Consider the following 11,181-nt stretch of genomic DNA (forward strand, 5'->3'; position numbering starts at 1 on the left):
CTGCTAGTGTGTTCTCTCCAATTAGCAAGAGGAGTCCCTCTTTGACTTCCCTTCCCTAAGTTTGTTTCTATTTACCAAAATATATATATATATATATATATATATATATATATATTTCTTTTGTCAAGATACCAGTTTTTAAATTACTCTCTATGTGTACAAATACCATGAGGCTTAGAAACAGGTAATTTATGGTATTGTATTGGAAGAGGGGCAGGAGAGTGTGATTTCTTTATGTTTTTATTGATGGGAAAGTTTCATTTTGAATTTTGAATATTTTCCATAATGAAAAAGTGGTTTTCCATAGGGAAGGCTTTGTGTAACATTGATTCTGGGATCTTGACAGCACAACTGTGGAAAGATGCGAATTTTCCTAAGTGATTGTAGGTTTTGGAATTTAGCATCATGGTTTAGATCCTTACATGTTTTGTTCCTTTCCATTAATTATCCATGACATTGTCATGGATGAAAAATCAAAGAGACTGTTTTTAGTTTTGAGAAACAGGTAACATTGTTCTTACTGAAGTACAGCATCATCAAAGCCATTAAATAATAAATGATTTACCACAGTAATCGACTGCTGTGTTTTGAGCAGGTGCAATTTTTATTTTATTGCAAGACAGACAATCTTATATACAATGCATAATTATCACCTTCCAAAAGTACAAGATATAAGTATATACAATAAAGAATATATGAGTATACTTTTGTTTCAGAGAAGAAAACTGCCTCAGGGCAAACAGGTTTATGTCTTTTGGGGATGGGATTTTCATATTTATCCTGAATCTTCCAAACAGTTCTTATTTAGAAAATAAATCTCATTGGATGGACATACAGGCTTGTCATAGTTTTTTCCTTAAAAAGGTCTAATTTAAAGTAAAATTCTGAAGCCACATATAAAGCTTTCAATGCAAGGTTTGTTTCCAAAAGGAACGAGTATATACACAAGACAGAAAGTACACAGTGAACAGAAATTAGAGATGTAATGATGTCTATGAGTATGTAGGTCTATAAATTTGATTTTCCCATTAAATTCCAGGGGGTGCTGCCTTGATAACATATAGGCTTAAAGAAGAGAAGAGACAGGGGTTATTTCTAAATTATCCCTTTCTTCTGCCCAGGCAAATTACAGAAAAAGCCATTACCTCTGAAATCATAAGTTTCAGAGGAAAGATGAGGGAATTAACATATCATCTGGAAGTTTTAGCAAAATTATCCTAAATGTGCTACTCGTGGCATGATCCTCAGCTAGTATGCTCTTCACAGAACACAGCCCAAGGTATGTCCAAGCACCACGGGTGACATAATGTCCTTGTTCAGCCCACAATTAGGAACATTTCTACTTCCTGCCAAAAGCCACAAAATCCTAGCCCAAGATTAACATGAGCAAAACGCCCTCCCTCCACAGATAGAAAATTTGGTAACAGCTATATGTTCATGAAGAGATGCTGCATATAAATTAGATTCTGCCAAGTCAATAACCTGGGAATGAGTGAATATTTTGTGGTTGTTTAACACATGATTTAAGAGCACCACTGAAGGCCTAAATGGTGCTCAGGGGTCTGAAAGAGACGGCGTCTGACTGATGCCAGAAAGAAATTCATGTTGCCACAAAATGTCTCCGCATCAACCGTCAATAACTCAGGCAATATTGTTAGTGTGTCCTCGGGAAAGTGCCTGACTGGAAGGCAAGCCCGGTCCTTATTTACACGTATACTATTATTTACAGATGAAATATATATACTTTCAGTGATATTTAAACCACTTTATATTTCTTGACATCAGAACATGATTTATCATGAAATTATTTATCTGAATAGCATGCTGCGAAACAAACTGTGCCTTTTAAGAAATTAAACTATGTTGGAAATCACCTTTGGCATGTTTAAGTAACTTCATAAATATCAAGATAATTTCCTATTATACATGAACATCAGATACCTCAGGTGTGGGTCCAAGCCATACTTAAGCCAGAATCATCACTATACGGCCACAGGAAATGTGTATCCATGTAGCATAAAGTGAGCTGGGCACATGCCCTGGAAATGGTTCTTGTTTTTACTCAGGTTGTTGCTGTCAATGTAAAGTATCTGGATTGGACACCTTCTATCCTCTGAAACCAAGAATTTTTTCCTTGTCCTTTTTTTTTAAACAGAGCTTTTGGAACCACATTGCATGGAAAGGCCACAGCAGATGGGTCCTGGACTAAATCTAGGTAACCAGAAGGAAAAGGCTTATTTCTTTGTTCATCAAAGGAACTTGGAGTCAGCCTTGCTTCCCTGCCTTATAAAGGGGCTGTATTTGCTTACTTGAATCTTTTATACTCCATCCCTACAGCCTCGATGCTTCCACTCACCTGGGTGGCTAACACAGCCTGCATCTTATGATTTCAGGCCATGAGATTTCTAGAAGTTTGTTAAAAATTCTACCTTCCATCTCAGACTTCAGTACTAATCTGAGTTAACCCAAGATCATTAAACTCTTCTCTTCCCGAAGAACTATAAGAAGACATCTCCACGACTAGTCATACTGGTTTATTTATCCCATCAACATCCCTCGCATAAGCAGGATCCTGAACTGTATTTCTGACCCTACTAGTACTCTGTCGCTCCATCCTCATCTTAATTGGAAAGCAGAAGTCTCTGAAACACCGCTTGAAGTTTTCATCAAGAAAGGCGTAGAGAATGGGGTTCAGGCTGCTGTTGGTGTAACCCAAAGCAATGCAGAAGTAATAGCTGGAAAGGGCAGCTGTGCTGTGAGAGGCATTCCCCAGAGCCTCCACAAGGATGAAAATGTGAATGGGGGTCCAACAGATGATAAAGACTGCCACCACTACCAGGACCAGCCTGGTGATCCGACGGAGGTTGCGATCTTTCTCTCGGGAGCCAGAAAGGAGTCGGACACTCTTCAAGCGCAGGATCATCAGAGTGTAGCAGATGATGATGATGAGGACAGGGATCACAAAGGCAAAGACGAAGACACAGATCTTCATGAAGAGGTCCCACCAGGAGTAATCATCATCTGGGAACTGCAAGGAGCACTCTATGACATCCACGTCTGGACAAGGTGAACAAAACAAACAAAAGCACAAAAAGAAAATATTTTCTCATTACTGTGGCTGCAAAGTATTCTAAAAGTGAGTTTTTTGGGTACAAAGGTCCAATTATGGTGAGATGATATTACCTGAAGTAGATCACCAAATTAGGAATAAATTCTACGTATAATATTAACCATCCTATCTGTGCTTAGATCAATGAAGCCAGAAAGTCACCATTTATTGGTAACACACGCAATTCTATGAAATACATATTACTAGCTAGCAATATGAATTATGTAGTTGTGGAAACCAGTTTAATGTGGATGACTTTCAGAAGAGCTAAATTGGTAATATAGCATAAGCCCTTACTTGCATTTCCATTCATTAACAATTCTCCCAGACCTAAGACTCTGACAATAAAAGTTAGTATCTATTTGTAATAAATGACTAAATATTCCAAATCTAGCAAAAGCCAACTTGTCTGAAAACATCAAGTGATTTACAAGAAAGCATTAGGTGGGTCAGTAAAAATTTATACAAAGTGTGTTTAAATATGACCCAGGAGTTGTGACTTAATGGAATCAATTGATTAAGGGTGTTGTTGAAACATGAGTAAACTTTTGGAGAAGGAAGAGAAGGAGGAAGAAAAGAAAAAAAAAAAAAACAGAACAAGGGAAGGTAGAAAAAGGAGGAAGAAAATCATCTTTATTAGCACCATCATCAAGGAAATTCATAAGTGAGACACATTTTTCATTTTTACCAACACTGACTATGTAACAGATAAAATAAATATTTTATTTGATTACTTGGAAAATTATATATTTGCTCTGCTTCTCTTTGCTGGATAGTATTCTCTTTGGAGTGACCTTCATAGTGGAAAGAGCAGAGACCAGAAAGAACAGAGACCCAATATAAGCACTTTTTTGATACTTTGCTTGGGGGCTCCCTTCCTCCCCAAGCATCAACCAGTCCACATTTTTTCCTCTTCCCTCTGAGAGGTCATTGAGTTCAGAGCAGGCAAAACTCTTTGTCCTAATCTGATCTTTCCTTACCAATAAAGTAATCATGAGCAATAATAAGAGCATAACTTTTATTATGATATTTTCTTCTGATATTGAGAAAATCTGCTTCAAAAATAGGACAAGAGTATTTTGTAGTGAAACAGCTCTATTTATATTTTCTAAAATATTTTTATGTGATCTTAATCAAGTATCTCTTAGTAAAAACAAAATGTACCATCTTAGAATTTCAATTAGACATACTTACAATACAAAGAATATAATCATTTTGCCCAATTAATAAAGATGACTATCTTAGAAACCTATCTTTTATCAACTAGATACCGGATCAAAACTTTCATTAGTAAATGCAAACTTCCAGAATAACTCAGAATTTTTGATTCTCTAAAAAAAATCATTGTTTAAAGTACTATTACTATGAAGAGTATTAGAAACAAACAAGCATCTTTTTAAATTTGTGCTTTTAGTGGGGGTTTTTTTGTTTTTGTTTTGTTTTGTTTTTTTTAAAGATTTTATTCATTCATTTGATAGAGAGAGACACAGTGAGAGAGGGAACACAAGCAGGGGGAGTGGGAGAGGGAGAAGCAGGCTTCCCGCGGAGCAGGGAGCCCGATGCGGGGCTCGATCCCAGGACCCTGGGATCATGACCTGAGCCGAAGGCAGACACTTAATGGCTGAACCACCCAGGCACCCCTGTGCTTTTAGTGTTTATGGGAATATTAACAGTTAAAATCATTTTTTTAAAATCATCAACATTAATCATTGAAAAAAGTATTAAACAACTTTTGACAGGTGCACATTGGGAAAAATCTGAATTTTAAAAATATACTAGTCTGGATTTGATTTGTCTATTGAATCTAGTCTCCTTGAAGGTAGGGAACACGTTTAGTTTTGTTTTGTCCTTTCCATGCTTAGCTTTTGTGTATTCCAACATTGTCTCTTTCTTGAGGTTGGCCTCAGCTTAAATGTCACATCAGAGACATTTATACAGAGGCTGATCCATTTAAATAGTTCTCTCCCTTGCAACTTATATTCTCTCTATATATTATACTCAACTTATTTTTTAATCATTATATAATGACAGAAGCTAGACAGAAGCTCTTCTGTAATAATATTACCTTTCCTGGCATTTTTCTCTCCATCCAGAATGCAAACTACCTTAGGGTGGATAACCAGCCTGCTTTATTCAATATATAATCCCTGCCACATAGGGTGGCAAGAACATAAGATGCTTAAGGAATACAAACCGTTAAATAAGAACATAAGGTGCTTAAGGAGTACAAATTGTTAAATAAGTGAATAAATGAATACCACATGGAAACCCTTGAAAATGGGGACTGATTACGGTAGTTATTATGGAAGAGCAATCTGCTGAGATAAGTAAGGCAACATAAGAGCTGATGTTTAATCAGCTTCCTCTTGAACAAATTGTCTTGCATGTTGTAGGAGCTCAATAAATATTTGCTGAATGGGTGAAATAATCGACTACAGCTACTTTTACAAGACTTTGGAAAACATTCAGTGATAGGGTTAGAAATATCCTCCAGAAATATCAGTGAAGCTAAGCTTATACCAACAAATAGAAAGGAGAGTACTGAGGCAATCATCAAGGAAATTCAAGTCCACATGCACCATTTTTATTAAATGTTCTCTTTCAGGAAAAAGAATGCATCTTTAACTTTAATGACACACATAGGTTGAAAGTGAAGGATAGAAAAAGATATTCCTTGCAAATGGAAACCAAAAGAGAGCAGAAGTAGCTGTCCTTACATCAGACGAAACTGGCTTCAACTTAGAAACTGTCATAAGAGACAAACAAAGTCACTATATAATGATAAAAGGACCAAGTCATCTAAAGGATGTAACAATTGTAAGTATATATATGCACCCAACATTGGAACAGCTAAATATATAAAGCATATATTAACAAAACTGAAGGGTGACAGAAATAGCAATAATAGGGCACGTCTATATCCCACTTTCAACAATGGATAAATCATCCAGATATAAAATCAATTAGGAAACAGCAGACTTGAACAACACTATAAATTAAATGGGGGGGATGGCGCCTGAGTGGCTCAGTAGATTAAGCATCTGACTCTTGGTTTGGCTCAGGTCATGATCACAAGGGTCATGAAATTGAGGCCTGTGTGAGTCTCTGCACTCAGTGTGGAGTCTGCTTGAGAGTCTTTTCTCCTCCCTCTCCTTCCCTTTCTGCTCCTCCCCACCAAAATAAATAAATAAATAAATAAATAAATAAATAAATAAATAAATAAAATCTTTAAAAAAATAAAATGGACTTCACAGATATATACAAAACATTTCATTCAAGAGAAACAGAATGCACACTATTCTCAATTGCATATGAAATATTCTCCAGTATAGAACATATGTTATGCCACAAGACAGTCTTAACACATTTAAGAAGATCGATATCATATCAAGTATCTTTTCTGACCACATAAAAATAGGCATTAAACAGGAGGAAAATTGGAAAATTCACGAAACTGTAGAAATTAAATAATACACTCCTGAACAACCAATGGGTCAAAGAAGAAATCAAAGGAAAATTAAAAAAAAAATGCTTGAGATGAATAAAAATAGAAATAAAATATACCAAAATTATGGGATGTAGCAAAAGCTGTTCTTGGAGGGAAGTTTATAGTGATAACCACCTACATTAAGAAAAAAGAAAGCTCTCAAACTTTACAGATTAAGGAACTAGAAAAAGAAGAACAAACAAAGCCCAAAGTTAGTAGAAGGAAGGAAATAAAGAACAGAGCAGAAATAAATGAAATAGAGCCGAGATGCCCTTCAACAGACGAATGGATAAAGAAGATGTGGTCCATATATATACAATGGGATATTACTCAGCCATCAGAAAGGATGAATACCCAACTTTTCTATCAACATGGATGGGACTGGAGGAGATTATGCTAAGTGAAATAAATCAAGCAGAGAAAGTCAATTATCATATGGTTTCACTTATTTGTGGAACATAAGGAATAACATGGAGAACACTAGGAGAAGGAAGGGAAAAATAAAGGGGGGGAATCGGAGGGGGAGATGAACCATAAGAGACTATGGACTCTGAGAAACAAACTGAGGGTATTAGAGGGGTGAGGGGTGGGGAGATGGGTTGGCCCAATGATGGGTATTAAGGAGGGCACATATTGCATGGAGACTGGGTGTTATACAAACACAATGAATCATGGAACACTACATCAAAAACTAATGATGTAGTTTTGATTTGAATTTCCCTGATGGCTAATGATGATGAACATTTTTTCATGTGTCTGTTAGTCATTTGTATGTCTTCTTCAGAGAAGTGTCTTTTCATATCTTCTGCCCACTTTTTGACTTGATTATTTGTTTTTTGGGTGTTGAGTTTGAGAAGTTCTTTATAGATCTTGGATACCAGCCCTTTATCTGTAGTGTCATTTGCAAATATCTTCTGCCATTCTATGGGTTGCCTCTTTGTTTTGTTGACTGTTTCCTTTGCTGTGCAAAAGCTTTTTATCTTGATGAAGCCCCAAAAGTTCATTTTTGCTTTTGTTTCACTAGCTCTTGGAGATGTATATGGAAAGAAGTTGCTGTGGCCGATGTCAAAGAGGTTACTGCCTATGTTCTCCTCTAGGATTTTAATGGATTTCTGTCTCATATTGAGGTCTTTCATCCACTTTGAGTTTATCTTTGTGTATGGTGGTAGAGAATGGTCAAGTTTCATTCTTCTGCATGTGGCTGTCCAATTTTCCCAGCACCATTTATTGAAGAGACTGTCTTTTTTCTATTGCATGTTTTTTTCCTGCTTTGTTGAAGATTATTTGACCATAGAGTTGAGGGTCCATATCTGGGTTCTCTATTCTGTTCCATTGGTCTATATGTCTGTTTTTGTGCCAGTACCATGCTGTCTTGGTGATCACAGCTTTGTAATATAGCTTGAAATTGGGCAACGTGATGCCCCCAGCTTTGTTTTTCTTTTTCAACATTTCCTTGGCAATTCGGGGTCTTTTCTGATTCCATACAAATTTTGGGATTGTTTGTTCCAGCACTTTGAAAAATGTCATTGGAATTTTGATTGGGATGGCATTGAAGGTATAGATTGCACAAGTTAGAATGGCAAAAATGGACAGGGAAAGAAACAACAAATGTTGGAGAGGTTGTGGAGAAAGGGGAACCCTCTTACACTCTTGGTGGGAATGCAAGTTGGTACAGCCACTTTGGAAAACAGTGTGGAGGTTCCTCAAAAAGTTAAAAATAGAGCTACCCTATGACCCAGCAATTACACTTCTGGGTATTTACCCCAAAGACACAGATGTAGTGAAAAGAAGGGCCATATGCACCCCAATGTTCATAGCTGCAATGTCCACAATAGCCAAGCTGTGGAAAGAGCCAAGATGCCCTTCAACAGATGAATGGATAAAGACGATGTGGTCCATATATACAATGGAATATTACTCAGCCATCAGAAAGGATGAATACCCAACTTTTCCATCAACATGGATGGGACTGGAGGAGATTATGCTAAGTGAAATAAGTCAAGCAGAGAAAGTCAATTTTCATATGGTTTCACATATTTGTGGAACATAAAGAATAGCATGGAGGACATTAGGAGAAGGAAGGGAAAAATGGTGGGGGGGGGGTATTGGAGGGAGAGATGAACAATGGGAGACTATGGACTCTGAGAAACAAACAGGGTTTTAGAGGGGAGGGGGGAGGGGGGATTGGTTAGCCCAGTGATGGGTATTAAGGAGGGCATGTACTGCATGGAGCACTGGGTGTTATATGAAAACAATGGATCGTGGATCACCACATCAAAAATTAATGATGTATTGTATGGTGACTAACATAACATAATAAAATTTAAAAAATTAAAAAAAATAAAAAAAAAAGAAATATCATGATAGTACTCAGGTAATAAAATAATCATCCAAATAATCCAGAATGTGCTTATATTTTTAAAATAAAAGCAAAAATCACATAAGAAAAAAAAACTAATGATGTACTCTATGGTGACTAACATAACATAATAAAATAAAATTTTAAAAAAGAGAAATAAATGAAATAGAGACCAGAAAAATGGTAGAAAAAAACAGTTGCTTTTTGAAGTAAACAAAGTCAGACCCTTAGTTAGACAGGAAAAAAAGAGAAAAGACTAAATGAAAGAAAAGACATAATAACTGATAGCACAGAAATACAAAGGATCATAAGAGACTACTATAAACAATTACATGCCAACAAATTGAATAACCTAAAAGAAATGGATAAATTCCTAGAAACTTACAACCTACAAGACTGAATCATAAAGAAATAGAAAATCTGACAGACCAGTAACAAATAGATTGAGACTACATCAAAAACCTCTTAACAAAGGAAAACCAAGTGCCAGGTGGTTTCATTGGTGAGTTCTATCAAGCATTTAAAAAGGATAAACATCCATTTCAAACTTTTGCAAAAGTTGAAGAAGAAAGTATACTTCAAAGCTCATTTTACAAGGCCAGCATTACCCTGATACCACAAGGATACCACAATATCCCTGATGAACAGAGATGCAAAAGTCCTATAAAACACTAGCAAACCAAATTCAACAGCACATGAAAAGAATCATATATTATAATCAAGTGGGATTTATCCCTGGGATGCAAGTATGGCTCAATATACACAAATCAAATAATGTGATAGAATGAAAGATTAAAAGTCAAAAGATCATCTCAATAGATGCAGAAAAATATTTAACAAAATTCAACATTTATTCATGATTAAAACTCTCAACTATTAAGTATAGAAGGAATGTACCTCAACATAATAAAGGCCATATATGACAAGTCCACAGCTAGCATCCTACTCAATGGTGAAAGATTGAAAGCTTTTCCTCTAAGATCAGGAACAAAGCAAAGATGCTCCCTCTCACCACTTTCACCACTTTTATTCAACATATTACTGGAAGTCCTAGCCAGAGCACTTGGGCAATAAAAGAAATAAAAGGCATCCAAATCAGAAAGAAAGATACAAAATTGTTTGGCGATGACACAATCTTATGTATAGAAAACCCTAAAGACTCCATTAAAACACTATTAGAAAAAACTAATTGAGCAAAGTTGCAGAATTCAAAATCAACATACAAAAATCGGTTGCATTTCTATACACTAACAATAAGCTATCTGAAAAAGAGATAAAACAATACCATTTGTTTTACCATCAAAAAGAATAAAACACTTAGAAATAAATCTGTAAATAAATATAAAATATCTGTATACTGATAACTAAAACATTGATGAAAGAAATTTAAGAAGATACAAATAAATAGAAAGATATCCTATGTTCATGGATCAGAAGAATTAATATTGTTAAAATGTTTATACTACACAAAATCTACAAATTCAGTGCAACCTCTAACAAAACCCTATGGCACTTTTCAATGTAATAGAAAAAAATCCTCAGAGGCACCTGGGTGACTCAGTCAGTTAAGTGTACAATTCTTGATTTTAGCTCAGGTCATGATCTCAGGGTTGTGAGATTGAGCCCCGTGTCAGGCTCCGCACTGAGCATGGAGCCTGCTTCAGATTCTCTCTCCCTCTCCCTCTGCCTCTCCCCACCCCGCACTCACTCACTCTCTCTCTCAAAACAAAACAAAACAAAAAGAAAGAAAAAACAATCCTCAAATTCATATGAAACCACAAAAGACTCTGAAGAGTCAAAGCAATCTTTTTTTTTTAATTTTTTTATTGTTATGTTAATCCCCATACATTACATCATTAGTTTTAGATATAGTGTTCCATGATTCATTGTTTGTGCATAACACCCAGTGCTCCATGCAGAACGTGCCCTCCTCAATACCCATCACCAGGCTAACCCATCCTCCCACCCCCCTCCCCTCTAGAACCCTCAGTTTGTTTTTCAGAGTCCATCGTCTTTCATGGTTCGTCTACCCCTCCGATTTCCCCCCCTTCATTCTTCCCCTCCTGCTACATTCTTCTTCTTTTTTTTCTTTCTTAACATATATTGCATTATTTGTTTCAGAGGTACAGATCTGAGATTCAACAGTCTTGCACAATTCACAGTGCTTACCAGAGCACATACCCTCCCCAGTGTCCATCACCCAGTCACCCCATCCCTCCCACCCCA

At 36.3% G+C, this 11,181-nt stretch overlaps 1 protein-coding gene across 4 annotated transcripts in view; it reads right to left on the minus strand.

Annotated features, from left to right (window-relative positions):
* Positions 1-587: 587 nt before the first annotated feature.
* The window catches only part of OPRK1 (opioid receptor kappa 1), a 126,377-nt gene continuing 115,783 nt past the window's right edge, over positions 588-11,181 (minus strand). For all 4 annotated transcript variants that reach the window (XM_032421723.1, XM_032421724.1, XM_032421725.1 and 1 more), the window contains one exon: positions 588-3,057. In XM_032421723.1, coding sequence (XP_032277614.1) covers positions 2,525-3,057 — 533 coding nt within the window. In that variant the 3' untranslated portion in view covers positions 588-2,524. The remainder of the gene's footprint in view (positions 3,058-11,181) is intronic.

Source organism: Phoca vitulina, unplaced genomic scaffold, assembly GCF_004348235.1.
Source record: "Phoca vitulina isolate PV1807 unplaced genomic scaffold, GSC_HSeal_1.0 scaffold25, whole genome shotgun sequence".
Classification (NCBI taxonomy): Eukaryota; Metazoa; Chordata; class Mammalia; order Carnivora; family Phocidae; genus Phoca; species Phoca vitulina.